Source organism: Heloderma suspectum, chromosome 10 (assembly GCF_057233095.1).
Source record: "Heloderma suspectum isolate Gila_16-S chromosome 10, 16-S_ref, whole genome shotgun sequence".
In the NCBI taxonomy this organism is placed as follows: Eukaryota; Metazoa; Chordata; class Lepidosauria; order Squamata; family Helodermatidae; genus Heloderma; species Heloderma suspectum.
In genome coordinates, this window is record NC_139467.1 from 46802754 (window position 1) to 46825365 (window position 22612).

The 22612-nt window shown below is 46.9% G+C and overlaps 1 protein-coding gene across 4 annotated transcripts in view; it reads right to left on the reverse strand.

Moving 5' to 3' along the window:
- Positions 1-9299: 9299 nt before the first annotated feature.
- Positions 9300-22612, reverse strand: part of RSPO1 (R-spondin 1) — a 51069-nt gene continuing 37756 nt past the window's right edge. For 3 of the 4 annotated variants that reach the window (XM_084816227.1, XM_084816229.1, XM_084816228.1), the window contains exons 5-6: positions 21694-21882; positions 12075-12774 (exon numbers count right to left, since the gene is read on the reverse strand). In XM_084816227.1, coding sequence (XP_084672353.1) covers positions 12626-12774; positions 21694-21882 — 338 coding nt within the window. In that variant the 3' untranslated portion in view covers positions 12075-12625. Of the gene's footprint in view, positions 12775-21693; positions 21883-22612 lie in introns of all 4 variants that reach the window. The other variant, XM_084816226.1, reaches the window with a different exon arrangement.

Sequence of the window (22612 nt, forward strand, 5' to 3'; positions counted from 1 at the left end):
GGCGGGAAACGGCGCGTCGAAGCCCGCGCGCGCGATGCGCCCTGGCCGCTGCCTCGTCGGCGCGCCGGGCGGACCGGACACGCGCCGCGCCGGCCCTGCCCGCGGCGTTGCTGCCCGAAGGGGACGGGCAACAGCCTCCGCTGGGTGCGCTGGCATCTCGGCCTAACCCACCTCGCAGGGCTGTTGTGAGGGTAAAAGTGGGAGAGCTTTAGTTCGTGAAGGAAAGGCGAGCATAGACACGAGAGCCGGTGTGCTGTCGCGGTTAGTGTGCTGGGCTGGGACTGGGGAGACCCAGGCTCGTGTCCCCACCCGGCCGTGAAGCTCACGGGCCAGTCACTGACTCAGCCTAACCCACCTCACAGGGTTGTTGTGAGGGTAAAAACTAGAGGAAGAGGACGATGTAAGCCAGCGTGGGTTCCTTGCAAGAGGGGGAAAAGTGGGATATAAATGTAATAATAATAAATAATTCCATACTAGAAAACGTAATTGACTTACATTATGTTCATATTAGCCTTCCTAGCATGTAAAATGGCCATATGTTCATTGTGTTACGGTGTGTACTCATTTATGTGCACGTGCAGTAGAAATGAAATGCATCAAGCACCTCTCTTGGACATTTATAGAGACCCTGGGGAGGGAGCCTATAGATTGACACCACCTCTTGTAACTCATATTAAGCATTCAAAACGTGAAAACAGCCTCTTGCTTTTCATATGGCCCAGCAATACACCTCCATCCTCGGCATGAACATTAACTCAAACAAACGCTATTAATGGCAAAAACAATGAAATTTCTTCTGGCGTGTGGTGGCGACGTGTGTGGTGGTGAATTAGAAACAACAGTGAAGTCCGAAGGCATAAATGCAGAAAGCACTTAATGAAGGAAAGTACCCTTCTTTTCATTAAATACGTCACAGTCCCATCCCCCAACTACATTCCCCCCCAAAACCCAAACCCGCACCCTGGCTGTAGAATTCCCTTCTGAGGGAGGTTAGGTTGGCTCCCTCTCTATTTTTCTTCCACCAGCAGGCAAAGACCTTTTTATTCAAGCTGGCTTTTGGTGTGTAAGTGGGTCTATTGGGTTGGATGCTGTGTTGTGTTTTTAATTGTGTGTTAATGTATTTGTTTTATTGTTTTATCAAGTTTTATTTGTGATTGTAAGCCACCTTGAGTGCCATTTTTCTTGGTAGAAAGGCGGGGTACAAATCAAATCAAGTAAATAAAACCCAGCCCACTAGCAGACTAGATAACAACTCTGGACTACGCTGCAGTTATGTCATCTGTTGCTCACCTCCCAGCATTATGGGTATGGCAACCTTGGACTACTTTGCAGTGTGGATGTAACCCATAGTCACAGCATTAAGTTCTCAGAACACCCAAAATCCATCCTTTTGCATGTTGTAACAACAACTATAATAATAATAACCCCAGAACTCTTTGTTGTGCCTATTATGCAGCAGTGAGGATGGCAAAAATATCTTATTACACCTCTATTATCTCATCCTCAAAATGTTGCCCAGCAGAATTGTTCTGAGTGGTGAAGAGCCTGTTGGGATCTGGCTCAGAGAAATTGGGATTCGAACACTCAAGTCATTTGCTGTGATAAATTTGTTAGGCACTTCGAGGAGAAAGTCGCTCATATTCTCTCAGAACTTGACACCACAGTTATTGCAGAGGCTGGGGAGGTGTCCAGTGCTCTGCCTGGTTGTGTTTCCTGGAATCAGTTTCAGTTGTTGCAGCCTGATGATGTGGACAAGATGCTTGAATTAGTCCGGCCCACCACATGCGAGCTTGACCCTTGCCCATCTTGGCTTACACAATCTAGCAGGGGTGGACTGGCTGGGTGGGTCCAGGGAGTGGTAAATGCTTCGCTCTGCCAGGGGGTGGTGCCTGCCGCCTTGAAAGAGGCTGTATGCGCCCTCTCCTGAAGAGGCCCCCCTGGACCCAGAGCTGTGTGAGCACTATCGCCCCATTGCCAATATCCCTTTGGGGGCACGGTGCTTGAGCATGTGGTGGCTGGGCGGCTTCAGACGTTCCTGGAGGAAACTGATTATCTGGACCCATTTCTGTCTGGTTTCAGGCCCTGAAACAGCCTTGGCTGCTCTGACTGGCGACCTGCTCCGGGTGAAAGACGGGGGAGTGCCACACTGTTGATCCTCCTGGATTTCTCAGTGGCTTTTGGCACCATTGATCATGGTGTCTTACCGGATCGGCTCTGCAAGGTGGAAGTTGGGGGTACCATGTTACAGTGGTTCCACTCCTATCTGCAGGGCCAATTCCAGAGAGGGCTATTAAGCTGTGGGGTGCCACAGGGTTCTATCCCCCATGCTGTTCAACATCTATATGAAGCCGTTGGGTGAGGTCATTAGGCGTTTTGAGGTGGGGTGTCACTACTATGCTGATGATGCTCAGCTCTACTTCTCCTTGTCGGAGTCAGTTGGGGCAGTGAAGGTGCTGGACCAGTGCCTAGAGGCTGTAGTGGGCTGGATGAAGACCAATAAACTGAAGCTAAATCCTGACAAGATGGAAGCTCTGTGAATTGGTGGTTCCCGAGTCCAAGAATTGGGTAAGTGACCTGTCCTGGACGGTGTTGCATTCCCCCTGAAGGAGCAGGTGCGTAGCTTGGGAATACTCTTAGATTCATTCCTGTCACTGGAGCCCCAGGTGGACTCCGTGGCCCAGCTTGTACATGAGCCCAGCTTCAGCTGATTTGCCAGCTACGGCCTTTCCTGGGCAGGGATAACCTAGCCACAGTAGTACATGTGCTGGTAACTTCTCAATTATAGACTACAGCAATGCACTTCACATGGGGCTGCCCTTGAAGATGACTCAGAAGTTGCAGCTACTGCAAAATGCAGTAGCTAGACTGTTGACCGGAACACAGACTCATAGAACAGTCGGGTTGGAAGGGACCCATAAGACCATGGAGTTCAACCCCCTGCTCAATGCAGGAATCCAAGTCAGAGCATCCCTGACAGATGGCTGTCCAGAGCCTTCTACCTCCCTAGGTAATGGGTTCCATTGTATTGCTCTAACAGTCCAGAAGTTTTTCCTGATGTTCAGCCGGAATCTGGCTTCCTGTCACTTGAGCCCATTATTCTGTGTCCTTCCTCTGTGGCAGCCTTTCAAGTACTTGAAGAGCGCTATCCTATCTCCCTTCAGTCTTTTCAAGGCTACACATGCCCAGTTCTTTCCATCTCTCCTCATAGGGCTTTGTTTCCAGTCCCCTGATCATCTTTGTTGCCCTCCTCTGAACCCTCTCCAACTTGTCTGCATCCTTCTTAAAGTGTGGTGCCCAGAACTGGATACAGTACTCCAGATGAGGCCTAACCAGTGCTGAGTAGAGGGGAACTAGTACTTCCCGGGATTTGGAAGCTATGCTTCTATGAATGCAGCCCAAAAGAGCATTTGTCTTTTTTGCAGCCACATCACTTTGTTGGCCCATATTCAGCTTGGGATCGACAACAATTCCAAGATCCTTCTCGCTTGTAGTGTTGTTGAGCCACGTATCCCCCATCTTGTAACTGTGCATTTGGTTTCTTTTTCCTAGGTGCAGAACTTGGCATTTATCCCTATTAAATGTCATTCTGTTGTTTTCTGCCCAGCACTCCAGTCTTTCAAGATCACTTTGAATGTTGTTTCTGTCCTCCAAAGTATCAGCTATCCTGCCCAATTTGGTGTCATCTGCAAATCTGATCAGCATTCCCTGCACCTCCTCCTCCAAGTCATTAATACAAATGTTGAAGAGCACTGGGCCCAGGACAGAGCCCTGCAGTACCCCGCTCATTACCTCTCCCCAGTTCGAGAAGGTCCCATTGATAAGCACTCTTTGAGTCCGATTCTGTAGCCAACTGTGGATCCACCGGATCATTGTTTCATCTAGCCCACTTTGAGCTAGTTTGCTCATCAGGATATCATGGGGCACTTTGTTGAAAGCTTTGCTGAAGTCGAGGTATATTATGTCCACAGTATTCCCACAGCCCACAAGGGAGGTTACCTGATCAAAAAATGAGATCAGATTCGTCTGGCAGGATTTGTTCTTGACGAACCCATGTTGGCTCCACGTAATCACTGCTTTGTTTTCAGTCTTTACATCTTGTAAAGATTATATAACACCAGTTTTAATGGAATTGCACTCGCTGCCAATGTGCTTCCGAATGGAATTCAAGGTCTGGTGATGACATTTAAAGCCCTAAGCAGCTTGGGACCTCGATATTTGAGGGAGCACCACTTCCTATATATGCCTGCCCGAGGATTAAGATCTGTTGGAGGGGCCCTCCTCTGCGTCCCACCAGTGTGAGATGTACACTATAGGGGAACGTGGGGGAGGGCCTTCTCCGCTGTGACACCCCTGTTGTGGAATGCCCTCCTCTTGGAGGCCTGATTGGCGCAGGCGTTAGTTTCATTTTGGCACCAAGTTAAAGCATGGCTTCTTATCAAAGCCTTTGAGGGATGAATGCATTCCCTAAAGTTGCACACTGTTTTAACTGTCTTATTGTTTAGATTTTTAATTGGTATTAGCTTGTTTAATGATTTAATATGCTTTTAGCTGTTTAAATTATTTATTGTTTTATACTGTCTAAATTGATGTTAACTGTACGCCGCCCTGAGATCTTAATGATATAGGGCAGGATACAAATATTTTAAATAAATAAATATTAAATAAATAAAAGTGCCCTACACAGACACTCCCTAGTTCTTTCCTGGTGCAAGGGAATGAACTGAGCATGCATGGTTGACACACATGCTCAATTTGCAAGCTGAAGCCACTGCAAGGCTTTGGCAGGAGGGGAACAGCCAATGCCAAGGCAATGTTTGTGAAAGGCTTTTGCTGGGGGGGTGCTCTGCGGGGGCAGTTTGCCACCCCGTCCCCGGCACTCTGACTGCCAAGGCCACTCCTGGGCACCGCACTGATCGCCCAGATGACTGCGTGGCCCCTGAGCAGCGGTCTCTGGGAGAGAACCCCGGGGCATTTGGTGGGGGGCAGGCCTTGGATCCCTCGGCCCTGCTGGAGCAGGGCCATCTCTGGGCAGGGGTGATGGCGTTTCCTGTGTGCAACAAGCATGTTGTTGGCAGTAATGGAAAAGAATCATGGCAACAACAATAATGGCACACATTTAAAATTGGCGGGGGGTTTTAGTGTTGCGAGTGGGAAATAATCACCTTTGGTTTGTTTAATTATTTTCCTTTGGCTGAGGGTGGGCCTTTATTTAAAAGAGCAGTGGGCTGGGGAGGGGCACACACTTCAGCCCCCTGCATGATTTGCTTTGACTAGAATTTAGGAAGTGGCCTTCCCCAGAGCCAGCCCACTGGTCCACCTAGCTCGGTGGGCTCTTCCACGCGGACTGGCAGCCAGGGCTCTCCAGCGGTTTAGGTGGGCCCCTTTCCCAGCCCTAGCTGGAGTTGCCACAGATAGCATCTGGGACCTTCTGTATGCTGAGCAGGGGGTCCGCCACTGAGCTGTGGCCTAGACCCGAGCACAATCCGCAGGATTTTGCTTCTTGAGAGTGGATAGTCCCTCTGGTCTGAAGTTGGCTGAAATTAGTGGGAGCTCACCAGCAAGAGCTGTGATTTTCATTCCCGTTTGGAAAAGCTGTGCCCCTCCCCCCCCTCTTCTTAGCAGGATAGATTTATCTGTGTACAAAGCACTCACTCATGTGGGATTTTTTTTAAAAAAGCGTATTGCAACAAATCAAGCTCTTGGACTGGAGGCTTAGTAGATGGAAGACTTCTCCAGCCTCAGTGTGGTTTCTATTAAAGTCGATATCCATCTGTCAAAGGGCTCTTTTGATTTCCGAACTCTCAGACTAAATAGTTGAGTCATACTTGCTCTCTTCACCCCACACTCTCCCTCCTTTTCCATAGGAAAGCACACTTTGTGTGTTGTTTAAGCGGAAAAAAACTTGGGATCTTCCCAGGAATCTGATGTCCTGTCTCTTCATAAGAGCAGAAAAAGTGAATTTTAGTTTAAGTTATGCCTAAAGTAGCTAAGAGGCCACTCACATCGGAAATAACAGGGTAACTTCTTCCAGAGTGCATAGGCACACATATTAAGACAGAAAGGAAATGATTGTGTGAAACAATTATTGAAAGGGATCTGAAAATGCCTCTCTTTTGAGTGCCTGTTGCCCTAGATAGGTGTTTGTTGTTTGTGCAAGGTTCTCCTTTATATCTTTTTACTCTTGTTTCACATCACCAGTTCCCTATCTGCCCTATTGTGTGTGCTTATTATGTATTCCCAGTAAGTTTACCATTACTAACTCTCTGGACTGACTCTACCTCAAAAGAGAAAAACACACCCTACAAAACTTTATGGACATCTCCTGAGGGATGTAATTTGAAATTAGATCTTATAGCATCTGATGAAGTCGGCTGCAACCCACAAAAGCTCATGCAAACTTATTAAAACATATGAACAAATAAAACAGTCTATGACTGGTTCGTATGATCCGCAGCACATAGGTGCATACCGGCTACCACTGTGCATATTCAAGCCGAGGTGGGTAGGTGGGCAGCGCAGTTTATTGTGACATGCAAAACCAGGTGGGGTGGCTTGTTGCTGTGGTTAACAAGCTACTCCAGAACCCTACTGCAGCCCATGAGTTCTGGGGTGGCCTGTTCCCCATAGCAACAAGAAACCCCACCCAGTTTCACACAACCACAGTAAGCCGTGGCAACTGCCCACCCTGGCTTGAATATTCACAATGGTGGCTGGCACACACCATAATCCCCCAAGGCTTAAATAAGCGATCATGCTGGCAATCATGCAGACTGCCCATTATGTGTGCTACACTTAATCCTTACATTTGTAAACAAAAGGCTAGCACAGTTATACTATAATATTCTCTGGATTGAGTTGTCCTTTCCTATGTGTTACAGAGCATTACAGCAGAATGATGTGGTCTCCATGCCACACGTCTTAATCAGTGCACTCTTTTAGCAACCCCACTATTAAAAAAGAAAGACTGAGCAACAGTTATGAAATCATTTCCATGTACGAAATTACCATTTTCCAGTCAAATGGAATCCTGAATGAACTTCAGTTAGGAATTTTGTTGCTGCTTGATTTTGACAAAGTCAAAATCTCGACAACTGGAGGCTCCCAGAGCAAAACCAACAGCCAGTGATACCATTTAAAAGACCTGACACCCTCTTCCCCCTTCCACTCATCTTGTCTGTGGCAGGGAGATAATGAGCAGCCTATCACAGAAACATGGGAAGCTGCCTGATACAGAGTCAGACCCTTGGTATTGCTGACACTGACTGGCAGCAGTGGCTCTCCAGGGTGGCAGGCAGGATCCCTTTCCCAGCCCTACCTGGAGATGCCGCTGAGGATCGAACCTGGGGCCTTCTGCGGGCCAAGCAGGGACCACTAAGCTGTGGCCTTTCCACAGGATATGCACAGCCTGTGACCCATTCTAGAAAGCGCAGACTTAGACTCAGTTTTCTGCGCAGTACATGACATTCAGACTGGACAGCTGTAGTGTGCTTTATGCAGAACTGCTTTTGAAGAGGGACTGAAAACTTCAGTTAGTACAAAATGTGGCTGCTCGGTTACTGGGGCAAGGTGGTCAGCATATATGTCACCAACTTCGAATCGCACTGGGTGCTGGTGTGTTCCCAGGCCCAGTTTAACGTGCTGGCATGGACCTGGCATGCCCTAAACAGTCTGAGGCCCAGTTCTTTGAAGGGCCACCTTCCCCATCCCAGCCTGCCTGTCCTTTGAGATCAGCCTGTGTCTCTGGCTGATGAAAGTCACTGGTGAAATCAGTTAGGGGGTGGGCACAAGAGAGAGGGCCTTTTCAGCAGTGGTGCCCCAACTGTGGAATTATCTCCTACATGGGGTACGAATGGCCCCTTCTTTACCAGGCTTCAGGTGTGCAGTGAGTCTTTAGGTATTTAAATTACTTTTTCTAGATAATGTTCTGTGATTGTATTGATTTTACTGGTTTAAATCATATTTTACGGACCCATGGCTCCACTAGTTCTAAGTGATTTTACGCTGGTTGGTATTGTCCATTTTATGGCTTTGGTTCATTCTAGGATTGTATTCTGTTATTTTTAATGGTTTATTTTTATGAGTAATTGTATTTTAACTCTGATGGATGCTGTTTTGGGGGGGTGCTTGCCATAAAGGCTGTTTATAAATACTTTAAAGAGATAAGAAGGTACTCTAGCACTCCGGGAGAGAACGGAGGACAGGAAGGCCTGGCGTGCCATGGTCCATGGGGTCACGAAGAGTCGGACACGACGTAACCACTGAATAACAACTAGCTGGAGAAAGGCAGTCATGTATTCAAAGAGGTGAAGGTGGTTTGGAAAAGAGATCTCTGCTGCTCATAATGTGTACACAATCATTCTATTTTCATTTTTACCTCTGGCAATCAGATGGGTAGGTATTTGGGTGCTTCTAGACACAGAAGTCCTAGCACAAACAATCAAAAAGCATTTTGCAACTATTCTGTTTTCTTTAACTTTTTTTTTTCTGGTAAGAAACCTTACAACAGACCATGGGTTTTTTGAGGGTTGTTTAGCCCTCAAACAACCCCTGCTGCCTAGATTTGGACAACACGACAAACCATGGCAAAATGGCTGCTGGCCCGTGTTGCAACCCACCATGGCTTCAGTAAGCCACGATGGGCTGGGGTGATGGTGCCTAGTCTCTGCCTGCCTGCTCCTTTTCTTTCCCCCCACTCTCCCCAGCCCTTTGCTCCTGGGACGGGGCTGGAGTGCTGGGGGAGCTGCTTCACCTGCAGCAGGGTGCGGAGTTCACAGTGTGTTATTGTGTGTCAGAGTCCATGTGTAATTTGGAGTAACTTGATTAAATGTATATCTTGTATAAATCTGTTGTTTCTGGCTCTTTAAAAGAGTCCCTGTGGAGGGGGTGACCGCGAAAGGATCTTCTGGCTTCTTCTTGTTGCTCTTTTGATTTGACAGAGAGAGTCGCCTCTCCGGGGTCCTTGAGCGAGTGCACTAAAGATTCATGTGAGAAGGGCCCCTGCTCTGCTGAACGTGCAAACCACGATTTCTTTGGTGCAAAAAGTCCTTTTGATGTAAACATGAACGAGCAAGGTGTATACATTCCCAATGTTGCTATGGAGGCAGAGGACTAGTACGTTATTATTGGGGGGCTGCACACAAGCACGTTAAATCTGGCTTGCTAGTGGAACTTGGGATTTATATTAAACATGGATGGGAGAAGATAATCCTTTCAATCAGTCACTGTTGCAGGGAGTGGGGGGGGTGCTGGATGTTGGATTGAACTTCTGGGTAGGTTACTTGAAAGAGAGAGAGAGAGAGAGAGAGTTCTGTTATACTTTATTTTTCTTGTACTTGTTGATTCTCTACCACAGTTTTGTTTATGAATTTTTATCCATAACCTTGCTAAATATACTTCAGTCTGACTGTTCCTTGGGGTGCTTCCAGACAGAGCATTTATTGTGCAATCACCCGGCCTGATTCATAGAATTTTATGGGAGGTGCAGAAGTTATCGTCCTCCCCTTGTAACCCTCCCATGTTTTCCCACCACTTCCCTCTTTCTTTCCACAAAAAAACTGTTAAGGAGGAAAAGATGGAATAGCTGCACAATGTCTATTGATTAGTAGTGTTAGGAGCCCTCCATCTGGGTGCACCCTTATGTGCTGTATCATTAGCTAAATATTCTGAGGTGTTTTTTATGTCTGGAGAGAATGGAACCGTGGGTCTCCTGCCTGAGGGTCTGGCCTTTGGGTGCACAAAAAGGGAGATGGGAGGAATTGACTTCTGACTTAGGTTGAAGCAAATTCTGGTGTTCTGTTGGGGATCATCTCAGTCTCTTTTTGAAGATGCTGCTGATGAGCCCAAGAGAGGGAGGAGAAGGAAGAGGTGCCAGCAGCAAGACTCTGATGGTTCCTCCCGAGGGGCATAAAAACAAGTTTCCCATTCATTTAAAAGCATGTTACAGGGAGAAACATGGCAGAGGTCGCACAGCCAATTTACTTACAGAAGTTGTGCCAGACAGCAATACTGCTATCTCTACCTCTCTGGCAGGGCAGCCCCAAGAATGTGCCACGTGTGGAGTCTTCTACCCCAGTCCTAAGCAGATATGCTGGCACATCTGTCACCATTACTAGTGCACTGGCCTTCCAATGCCAGGCAGTTATGTTACAGTGGCACTTCTTTTCTAAGCTTCTTATTCCAGCAAAAACAGTCTGAGGCACAGGCACTTAGTAACTTGAGGCCCCGCTCAGACAAAGGCTCTTCCTTTGCCAAAAAGGCTCAGAGTTCTGAAGGGTCACAGGCCACTGCTGAGATGCTGCTGCAGAAACAAGCTCTTTATCTCTCGCTTGCTGGGAGGAGAAACTTCAGAGTGCGCTGAGGAGACCTCCTTCGGCTTTTGCCTCAACAGATCTACACAGTTCAAAGGCTGAACTTGGAGGAACACTTGCCCACTTGTAGCTTGGTATGCTGCTAATTTATCATCATGCTGAAATGGAATCCCCTCTGAAAGATATAACGGTACAATGTTTACTTAAGTACAAAGTGGATGATGATCCTGGCGGCCCTGCTGGAAGCGAGCTGTCCAGGGGAGCTTGGTACAGCTCTGGAATTGACACAACTATGCAGCTCCCACACCCCTGATGGAGCCAGGAAGACAATTCAATTAGCCTTTCCAAGAAATGCAACTGCCCGAACCCGTTGGCTGAGAAAAGAAACAAGCATGGACATTCCTAGCTTGACAACAGAACTGGCTGCATCCAGCAAAGAGGCTGTCTGGCTTGCTTTGGCTGGGGCACATGAATGGGAGACGTCTGACAGCCTGCCTGTCTTTCCTCTTCCCTTCCAGGAATCACATCCACTGTACTTGGAGAACATCCTAGGGGAGCCTTCATGATTTGGGGGGAATGAAGAGCCCAGTAAGGCACATCTCTTTCGAGGGTCTCTACATGTGTCGATGCTCCCCAAGGTGGCTGAATTCCATCTATGTCTTTAGTAACTGCATGGCACATTAGGAAGCACAACTTCTCCATTCCCCATATTTCTAAAACGTTGTGTGTGTGTCTCTCACACACACATGACATGACCAGGCCTACATTCTTCTTGACATTTACATCCATTTTCCCTGTAAAAGCTATGGAGGGTTAACCTTCCATGCTGGGCCAATTTTGCAATTCTTTGTGGACTGAGAAGATCTTGTCTGTCTCTCTTGTCTTTGAAATATACCTAAAAGTCCCAGCAGCCATTTTATATGGTCAACTATTTCTCCTGTCTGGAAAGCCAGCCGTTGAACACGAGGCACTTCAACTGTTAAAGAGGAGAGGCCGTTTCAGCAGCTGCAGCTCAGCATGTCTCTGTGCCGGGGTGAAGGAAGTAAGACACCAGAATCCCCTCTTCTGCTCAACGATTAACCATGCAGGAGCCCTAACACAGGAAGAGCAGCCATTCCTAGCCTTGGTGTATTGGTCAGCTATTGTCAATTATTCACTGTCTGGAGGGGTTGTGGTGCAGGGAAGGGTTGTGGTGCAATTTCTAAGGATCTCTCCCTTAGTAAGGAAGGAGTCCTGTGCGGATCCACACTGCTCATGAAAATCTGTCTACTTCTTGGGTCACCCAGAGACCATACCTGCCATTTTTTTAAAGGTCTGAAGCAGCAAGAGAGGATGCAGCCACTGCATTCCCCCACCCCCACCCCTGCTTCTCCACTGGCTCCTTTATCTACCTTCCTCCCCTGCCTATTTCAAACACTATTCCATTCCAACAGCACACACTCTGTTTCAGTCTGGAATGTCATTCAGAGGGTTTCTGATCCATCTTTGAGTCTCAGTAGATTTGTGAAATATGGAATTCTGCCCGAGCAAGATGATATCATAGGATGTTGCTGTGTCACTGCACAGAAAGGCAAGGATCATAATCATTCTGCATCTGCCTAGACAGGTTTGGTCAAGTCACCACCACTTAATGCAACTCTTCTTTTATCCTTCCAGGATGTCCCCATAACAGAGAAAATTTAGACCCTTGATTACCACTATAGTTCCTTTCTGAAGCATGTAGATACCCTTTTTGTAGTTCCCACATGGAGAAAGTTGTACAAACATAGGAACTGGACTATTTTAGTTTCTTTTTTTGACATTGTGAAGCAATTTCAGAGCAGACACCCCTGAACAATTATCACAAACATTTTATACAAATTCACAACGATACAGCTTGCATCACAATACAGAGGACTTGAAAGAAAAACGTTGTGCATTTCCAGATTTTCAGCAAACTAATTCCAGTCTCATCCTTTGTACTGGAAACTGTCTTACACTGTATTTCCATGGGTGACTTCAGCTGAAGATGTTCCCTCAGTGGCCCTGTTTGAAGGACATGTTTTCTTCCCTTTCCACTTCCCAAAATATAGTCTGGGGCACTCAAGAATGCCTTGAGTGTACCTTTCAGTTCTCTCAATGAATCTGCATGTTTCAGATATACTATGCTGAAAATGGGAGGGCCTGCATTTTTGTGTGTTTTGTCCGCATGTGTCTAGAAGGATCTGTCGGTCCACCCAGCCATGCCTGATTTGTTGTGGTGCAGTGTTCTGGTTCGATAAAGCTTTCATGTACATAGCAGCAGCGGTGGAGATTGTCATCACAGAGCTGTGGAGGGACTACTGAGCAGAGGGCACAGGCACAACCGTCCCCCTGGGCTGGCCTTTCCTTCTCTTGATGCCAGACCAGCTTTCTTTCGCATCTTTCCGGTTTCTATCCTCGTTCATTCTGTCTTGCTTACCTTGTTCTTCCTTTTTTTTTTTCCGTCCTGCAACCAAGCAAAAGACTAGCAATGAGGCAGATGAACAAATCGGCTACTGGTTGAGTTTAACACAAGGACATTAGAAATTCTGAAAAGGCATGGAATCACTTTAACATCATCAACATGACTTGTAAACTTGCCACTTGCCAACAGAGAGAGAGAGAGAAAGAGAAGCCTTTCTTTTCCATGCTATAATATTTACTGTAAAGGGTGCAAATGCTCTGTGACACTCGCTCATTTGTGGGCTTAACTGAAATCAGGTGGATCCAAAGGAGGATATGGTGCTTTGCCTTGTCTTTGAGAAGTAGATGGTGGTTATTTGTTTATTTATTTAAAATATTTCTTGTACACTTTCCAGGGCAGGAGCCAAGGGGACATACAACAGTAAAACTCACATAATAAAAGCCAACATGGCAATAAAAACAGCAAACATTCTCAGAAATAACAAACACCAGCATAAGATGAAACCTACTATACACAATGGCAGCTACAATCTAGTCTGATAAAACAATCAGGGGAAGGCCAAAGCAATGTAGCCTGTTTTCAGGGTCTTCCTAAAAGCCTGCAATGATGGGGCCTGGTGGACCCCACTGGCAGTGTATTTCAGGGGTGTGGGAGGCACCGCAGAAAAGGCCCTCTCAGGTCTACTGACTCACCTAACTTTCCTCAAAGGTGGGCAAATGAGAAGGGTCTCGCCTGCTGATCTCAAAGCGTGGGCAGGCTGATAGGGGTGAAGGCGGTCCTTCAAGTAATTTGGTCCCAAACTAAGGCTTTGAAGGACAAAATGAGGACTTTAAATTGGGCTTAGAAACACAAAGGTATCCAGGACAGTATAGGCATTATATGATCTGATCACCTTGCCCCCACCAACACTCAGGTATTCTGTACCAGCTGAAGTTTCTGGATGATCTTCGAAGGCAGCCCCACATACTGTGCATCAGAGTAGTCCAGACTAGGTGTCACTAATGCCTAGATAACTGAGGCCAGCGTTTTGGAAAACATCCCACTTCTGCTCAGGTCAATTTGTAGCTGCTCCACTTCAGCTCAGCACCAAACCTGAGTCAAGGTTTGGAAAAATGAGTCTTTATACTTCCTGTTGACTACCATGGGAAATTAGGGGGAAAAACATAACTTTTTTCTCTTGGTCAGAACTGGATGATAATTTCAGGCATAGTAGCCCCCTAGAAGGGGATTACACCTGCCCAATGTCGGAAAAATAGGTGCAGGGTTCATATTTTGATTTTCTTTTAACGGGAACTGCCAATAGCATTTTTATTCCTTGGAAGAATTGGATAAAAATTTCAGGATTCATTGCCCCATCAGAGGAGATCATGTCTGCCAAATTTCAGAATGATAGCCACAGGCTTTTTGTGCAAGTGTGGCCTTGACATTTTGAGGTCTCCAAAAGAGAACATACTTATCTCCCTATTTTCCTTGTGGAACATTGTTCTGATAATTACAGACAGCCTAGAGGTGTCCCTAAGTAAGAAACCAGCAAGGTTTCAGAAGGATAGGTGCAGCAGTTCACATGGAAGGAGAGTTCTCCAATTTGGGGGAGGGAGGGATTTGCTTTCCCTTCCCCAACAGTTTTTGGATACATTTGTATGAAAATGCACAGGCCATTAGAGATGTCCCCCATGCAAGAAACCTGCACAGTTTCTGAAGGATATACATGCATGCAAATTTAGAATTACTAGAATTTCTTTACATTTCACCAATGTTAGCAGCAGGGGAACAAGGGTGGGAAGGTGCTATTGCACTCATGTCCTGCTTGTGGGTTTCCCGTGGGCATCTGGTTGGCCACTGTGTGAACAGAATGCTGGACTAGATGGACCTTGGTCTGATGCAGCACAGCTCTTCTTTGTGTTCTTAAACATAGAGTGCCTCCAAGCATATGCAGAATGCTTTTCTTTCATCACTGAACACTTATATTCTCCCCCTACCAATTCTATTCCCCTCCATACAACCATCCCTCCTCATCCTTCCATCCTCCAGCAACTCTTCATAAAAACAGATACTTTATTTTTTACAACTCTCCTCTACCTTCTCCTTGTTATACACAAGCTCTCATTGTATCTTCTTCCCCATAACTTAAATTGTGCCAAGACTTCATCAGGATTCAGCCAATGAGTCTGTTTTGAAAACTAGGGCTAAATTATGGAGAAACTCTGAGCATTTACTAAGTGCCTTTCCCTCACCACTGAAGCTAGAGTTCATGCAATTTTTTTAAAAAAAAACCCACAAATGACAAAACATGCATAGGACTGAGGTGAAAGGGTGGTCAATTCATTAGACTAGACAGAACTGGGTAGGCACTGTATTAAGCCTTCAGTACCATGCTCACAACTCAGGACTTATTTCTGAGGAAACATGCAGAACATCGGGGTTCAAATCTCCCTGCAAAAGTAACTTGTGCTGGAATCTTATGCACACTTCCCTGGAGGTAAAACTCATTAAACATAATGGTGCTTCTGAGTAGGCATACATAGGATTGTATAAATGAGCAGTATTTATCTCCCCTCTACTTAAAAAACAAACCCAAAACTCCTATTTTTATTAAAGCTTTCTGTTCATAGGAACATAGGAAACTGCCTTATACTGAGTCAGGCCCTGGGTCCATCTAGCGTAGTATTGCTGACACTTACTGGCAGCAGTAGCTCTCCAGAGTTTCAGGTAGGGATGGCGGAGAATTCCGCTACGGATTCCAGTAAGGCCGGATTCTAAAGAATCCGGCCCCCCGGAATCCATGGCAGAACGGCCTCCTGCCCCCCTGTCCCCCCACGGAATCCTCCCAGGATGGCACTTACCTGGGGTGGATTCAGCCGCTCCGGCGGTGGCGGCTGGTCTCCTGGCCAGCTGCGGCAGGGTGCTGCCGCCGCCATTGCCATCCTTGGACCATGATAGGCTACGTAAGAATTTATGTAGCCTATCATGGCTAACGTAAAAAAAAACAAAAAAAACACGCAGCGTACGCAAATGGTGGCGGCTATGGCGGCTGCCATTTGCATTCCCTATTTTTCGCCGACTTATCTTATGTAAATATTTACGTAGGCCAGAACGGCGAAAAATAAAGGAACGCAAATTGCGTCCACTACACTATTTGCGTTCCCCTTTTTTTTTGCCGTTTTATCTTACGTAAATATTTACGTAAGGGAAGTCGGCGAAAAATAGGGAACGCAAATGGCGGCCGCCGTAGCCACCGCCATTTGTGTATGCTGCGTGTTTTTGTTTTTGTTTTGACCTTAGCCGTGATAGGCTATGTAAATTCTTATGTAGCCTATCACGGCTGTCTAGCTGGATGCAAATGGCGGCCACTACAGCGGCTGCCATTTGCATCCACACCAGGCCGTCTGCGGCCGGAAATCCGGCTGTGGACGGCCCTGGCCAGCTGCTCCGCGGCCTGGCCGCGGAGCAGAGCCAGCCGTCGAGGATTCCGGGGGGGGGGGGAGGACCGGATTGCCTCACCCCCCCCATTGAGGATTCCGCGGGGAGGGACGGAGCAAAGGTAAGCGAGTTTCGTACATCCCTAGTTTCAGGTAGGATTCTTTCACAGCCCTACCTGGAGATGCTGGGGATTGAACCTGGGACCTTCTCCATGCCAAGCATGTGCTCTACCACTGAGTTACAGCCCTTCCTATTGCTGGATGATGGCAACTGACAAAACAGCCCCAGATTTATTTCTCTGCAACCATGTGAACCCACTCTTCTCAAAGGCTTGAGTGAGGAGAAGGAGAAAGACCAACCCTCTTGTCCGTTTGTATGAAGTCAAATACAGTTCAGAACTTCTCTTGCCCACGGAAGAGAGTTCTCTTTAAGGATTCCCCAAGCTATGCTCTGGGTGGAATAAAGAAGAGAAAGAAAGAACAGGATAAGGGAGGGAAGAAGGAAAGAAAAATGGTGATTGGAAATGCACTGGGGGGGGGGGGAGAATTCCCTAAGCCAAATGGCTCCTTTCAGAGAGGTGGTACTTCAGAGGAATTTAGGAGGCTGTGGAGGATTTGTAAGGATTGCACGTACTTAAATGAACTTTATGAGGTGAGGTGGCTGAGAGCTTTTTCTAGCTTTTTTAAACTGTAGAACCTATTTAAAAGCCCCAGCAGTTTCTCGATCATGACGCCACATAGTCCTAACCCTCCCTTTGGGATTATTTGAGTCCTACAGCTATTTAGGAGAAATTAAAGTGGAGGGGGAGAAAGAAGTTTGTGGAGGCTGATTGCAACCTTTTCTGTACTGAAGCTACTAAACTTCTGTAGAATCCAAAGGTTCCAGTTGGGGGCAGTAAAATGAGATGCTGTGTGAAATACCAGTATTTCACATGGAGCTCTTTCTTTCCTTCCTTCTCCCTTGTCAAAATTTAATTGCAGGCAAGCTCCCAACAGTGGGCATGTAAAAGCAGAAAAGTAGGAGGAGATAGGTTTTTTGCACCTCAGAAAAACCCTACACCAGAAATTAGGGATAGTGACCTCCTAGTGGTCACCTTAAACACCTTCTAATTAGGACCTCTAATCCCATGTGGCTTGGCAGTTTTTACTTTTTGTTTTAGTCTTTGAGAAAGGGAAACTTTACGCATAGCTAGCAGAAAAGCCACTAGACCTAACTGTCTGAACTTTGGCAGGCTCCGTCAGCTCCGTGGGGGCTGCCAGGTCCCCAAACTGTATGTACATATGTGGAAGCACAAAAAAATGATAGCTCTTTGATTTGACAGTTTTTCTTGAAAAAAGCAAATTTTACCTGTGACTAACACAAAAGTCACTGGACTAACTGCCTGAAATTGGGCAGGTTCAATCAGCTCCATTGAGGCTACCAGATTTCCAAATTCCATGAATTTTTCATGCAAATTAAAAAAGTTACGTCCATTTCTGTTTTCCAATGCAAGTCAATGGGAAAATGTAAAAAAAGGCAATTAAGACAGCTCAAAAGATCTGGGGCACAGGTCAAAAAAGATCTGGGGCCCGTGCCCAGGTGGGCTTTCTTTTAATGACGCCCTTGTTTCCGAGTAGACACACATGCTTATGCTGGGAAAGGGTGGGAAGGGAGAACACAAAGATGGAAACCAGCCCCCATTTTAACCCACAGGACCTCACTGACCACAATAAGAGTTACTTTTGAGGACACAGTAATGGGTTTGTTGTGGGAAAGAGACCAGTAGACACAAAGACAGAAACCAGCCCCCACTGTAACCTGCAGGACATCTGTAATGAAGCTGTGAAGTAGTTACTTCCTAAGGGAATGGATCAGAGCCTCGAGTTCGCACTTAATTGCACTTATGGAATTGGGCTTTAACATGTGCCGGGTCAATTGAGGGGCTTCTCTGTTATTTCTGTGGTCATTGAGAGGGCAAGCTTCATTCAGGACAATGGGAGGAAATACCCCTTGACCAGGGTCACAGTAAAAGGCACACTCCTGGGCTGGGCTAGCATACCCGAGCTAAATGTGGGGATTGGGGCCTGCAGCAACTGTACTGGGGAGAACCCGACTTAAGGAAAAGAATCAGACTGTAAGCAGTCTCAGGAAATCTGGTTTCTCCCTGATAAGCTGCTGGTGGCTGCTGGATGGCCACGACGTCATGTATCCCTAATGACCTCAACACGCAGCCAGCTCAGAGTAAATCGCTGGTGGAAACATCCCCCTGGACATTGCAGCCACCTGGGCTTCCCTTAGTGTAGAATCCAGGAGGACTCCCAGACTACACACTTGGTCTTTGGGGTAATGCAACCCCATCTAAGGCCAGTTGTAAACCTCTAGCCAGAGTTTTTTATTTCCCAACACATAGTATTTCCATCTTGTCTGGATATGGGGCTTCTTTACCCTCACCCACCCCAAAACAGCCTTCAGATTCTGGTTCAAGAGTTCCGCAGCCTCCCTGGGATGTGTAGAAGGAAACAAGAGGTAGAGCTGATTATCATCTGCGTACTGATGACACTCCAGCCCGAACCTTCCGATAACTTCCCCCAGCAGTTTCATGTAGATGTTAAAAAGCATGGGGCACAGGATGGAACCTTGCAGCACCCCACAAGCTAATGGCCGTGGAGTGAAACAAAAGTCCCCCAGCACCACCTTCTGAGAGCGCTCCTGCGGAAAGGACTGGAACCACTTTAACATTGTGCCTGCTAAGCCCAACCCAGATAAACAATCTAGAAGGATACCATGGTCAATGGTATCGAAAACCACTGAGAGGTTGCACTCCCCCTATCCATTCCCCAGTGTAAGTCATCAACTAGGGCGACCAAGCCAGTTTTTGTCTGGAACCTGATTGGAATAGATCTAAATAATCAGTATCGTCCAACACTGCTTGGGGTTGTGAGGCCACCACATGCTCCAGCACCTTGCCCAAGAATGGCAAATTTGACACAGGGTGGTAGTTATCCAAAACCATATGATCTAGACTTGGTTTCTTCAACGAGGACCCCACCACTGCTTCTTTCAAAGCTGCAGGAACCTAACCATCCCTCAGGGAGACATTACCCACCTTGGAGGTCCAGGTACCCAGCCCAGTTCTGGAAGATTTCACAAGCCAGGATAGACAAACGTCTAAAGAAGAAATAGTAGGCCTCAGTCCTCCAAGCAGTTTGTCCACATCCTCAGACTGCACATGCCAAAAAGCATCCATAACATGACTAGATAGCACACTAATCCTATCTATCTCAGACTCTGTCAAAACAATTTGGGAATGAGGTGTGAGCCTACACTCCAGCAGGGCCTTGGTGAGCTGAGTGAAGCAGCGAAGCAGACGTGATGCTGCCTTCTCCCAGAAGGAAAAGGCATCAGCCTGCATCAGTTACACCAGCCCTGCTGTGAGTGACAGACAAGAAGGGTAAGGAGGAGTATGGTGGCACTGGACAGGCTAGTAAGGAATCTGAACTCTGCTCATTGACAACAGCGCAGTTTTAATTATTCACAATAGCGCAGTAGCTGCTTTACCTATTCACAGTATGTAGCCTGTTTTTCCCAATTCATAATAGTACAGTAGAGGTTTCAAGCATTCACAGTAGTGCTGTAGCTGCTTCAGCCATTCACATTATGTAGCCTGTTTTTTCCATTCACAACAGAGCAGTATCTTTTAATTTTTCTCAGTATCCCAATAGTGGATGAGAGGGGAGAGGTGTGGGGGAAACTTCAGGGGCTTCATGCAGCGCTTCTAGTAAACTTCCCTGAGCAGGGGAGCGTGATTTATAGGGGTGTACGAAACCCCGCTTACCTGGCTCCGCCAGGTTCCGCAGATGGGGGGAGGCGATCCGTTCCTCCCCCCAGAATCCTCAATGGGGGGGGGAGGCGATCCATTCCTCCGCCCCGGAATCCTGCCCGGCTGGCTCCACTCCGCAGCCAGGTCATGGAGCTGCCGGCCGGGCCAAACCGCAGCGGGGCCTCCAGCCGCTGCCGGGCTGGTGCAGACAAAAATGGCATCCTGTTTAGGGGCCGCCATTTGTGTCCCTACGCCGGCCCATGATAGGCTAAATAAATATTTACGTAGCCTATCACGGAAAAACAACAACAACAGCGAACGCAAATGATGGTGGCTACGGTGGCCGCCATTTGCGTTCCCTTTTTTTCTGCCGTGATAGGCTACGTAAATATTTACGTAGCCTCTCACGACAAAACAGAGGGGCACAAATGGTGGCCACTACTCCATTTGCGCCCCTCTGTTTTGCCGTGATAGGCTACATAAATATTTACGTAGCCTATCACGGCGGGAAAAAAAGGGAACACAAATGGCGGCCACCGTAGCCGCCACCATTTGCGTTCCCTTAGTTTTGCCACGATAGGCTATGTAAATACTTACGTAGCCTATCACGGCTTCCTCAGGGACGCAAATGGCGTCCCTGCGTTAACCATGATAGGCTATGTAAGTATTTACATAGCCTATCACGGCTATATGGACGAAGCGAATGGCGGCCGCGGCTGCCATTCGCTATGCAGTGCGGACGGCAGCAGGTAGGTGTAGTATGAGAGCCAGTATGGTGTAGTATGAGAGCCAGTATGGTGTAGTGGCAAGAGCGTTGGACTGGGAGCTGGGAGATCCGGGTTCTAGTCCCCACTCGGCCATGGAAGCTCACTGGGTGACTTTGGGCCAGTCACACACTCTCAGCCCAACCTACCTCACAGGGTTGTTGCTGTGAGGATAAAATGGAGAGGAGGAGGATAATGTAAGCCGCCTTGGGTTCCTTGCAAGAGGAATAAAGGCGAGATATAAATGCAATAATAAATAAATAAATAAAATAGGTGCTCTGTTCCGGGCCCATTTTGCGGGGTGGGGGGCGAGGGGGCTTCATTCCGCCAGATTTTGGGGGGCCGAATGCACTGGCATTCGGCCTCACCGAGATCCGTGGCGGAATTCTCTGCCATTCCTAAGCATGAACAGGGCCAGGGAACCACTCTCTCTCATTCGCTGAGCAGCAGCTATGGAGTTGATGACATTCAGTTCCACTCCATCCACCCAACCCTGAAGTATGGGGGTTTCAAGTGAAACAGGCTTTTAGGTAGTGTATACTCTTCTTTTCTTGCTTTGTCTGCCCCTGATGGACCAAAGCGATTTCATGAAAATCCAGTTGTAACCAAAAAGCACTTCTCATTCCATTTCCATGTAGATTGGGCCCTGGCAAGGATTTGGTTTGCTTGATAGATAAGGTGATTGACTTATGCTTCTGGCAGTGAACTGGAATTGTTTGTTTACTGGGTGTTATCTCTTGCCTTTTGCCGTGTCTGATGTTTGATATCGTTTTCATGAAATCATTGTGAGCTGCCTTGGGTGGTTTTCCATGAACAGAAATATGGGATATAAATGGCTTTAATAAATAAAGACATTCTCATTGGGGAGAAAAAGACGTATAAACCGGGAACTGTATCTGTTTAATTCTTTTCCCAAGTGTTCATGTCAAGCATGTGAAAGAGATTTAGAGGCAGCAACATGGGTAGTATTCCACTCACCCTCTGGGCACTGGTTCCTCTGCACTGTGCATCTTCGGAGCTCTGTGGTGGCAGGACACACGGACATATCCCCAGAGGACATCTGTAGGATCTTCCGGGAGCGCTCTTCATTGCCTCTCCGGAAGCCACACAGCCTTCTTTTCCTAGAGCAAGGGCCCCATGGGCCCCACTCACTCATTTCACATTGTGCTATCAAAGAGAAGAGAGACAAGAAGGCATTTTTGTTACTTCAGCTTTGCCATTTGCCACTCCCCTCCCACCCCGGCCCACCATATTTTGGAATATTTTCTCATGAATGAGTTTTCACTATATCTCATTCTTGAGTTAATACACAGTGGGATGAATATTTGGAGATTTCTGAGAAATTAGGAGCGTGCCCTCCTCAATTTGGGGAAATTCTTGTTTTTAACAGATACTCATCAGACTTTCATAGGTGGAGGGTTTAATGCCACCAAGTTCAAATCTTCAGAATTCCAAAAACTGGAATACTTCATTGTTAGAAATGACAAAGCTTTCGACAGTTTTTTAGGTTCTTTTCCACCTCATGGTAGCTAAAGTTGCTGTTATTGTTATTATTTACATTTCCATACTGCCCAACAGCCAAAGCTCTCTAGGCGGCTTACAAAGTATTAAAACCTCAAATATACAATATAAAACATAATATAAAAACCATAAAAATCCCAGGATCAGTTAAAACCTTGTACTGCCAAATGCCCATGTAGCATATGGATAGGTTCATACCAGGAGAGGCGTTCCATTGGGTATTTTGATTCTAAACCATGTAAGGCTTTATAGGTCAAAGCCAGCACTTTGAACTGGGCTTGGAAACATGCAGGCAGCCAGTGCAAGCCAGCCAAAACTGATGTTATATGTTCAAACTTTCTGGTCCCCTCAGTCATTCTGGCTGCTGCATTGTGCA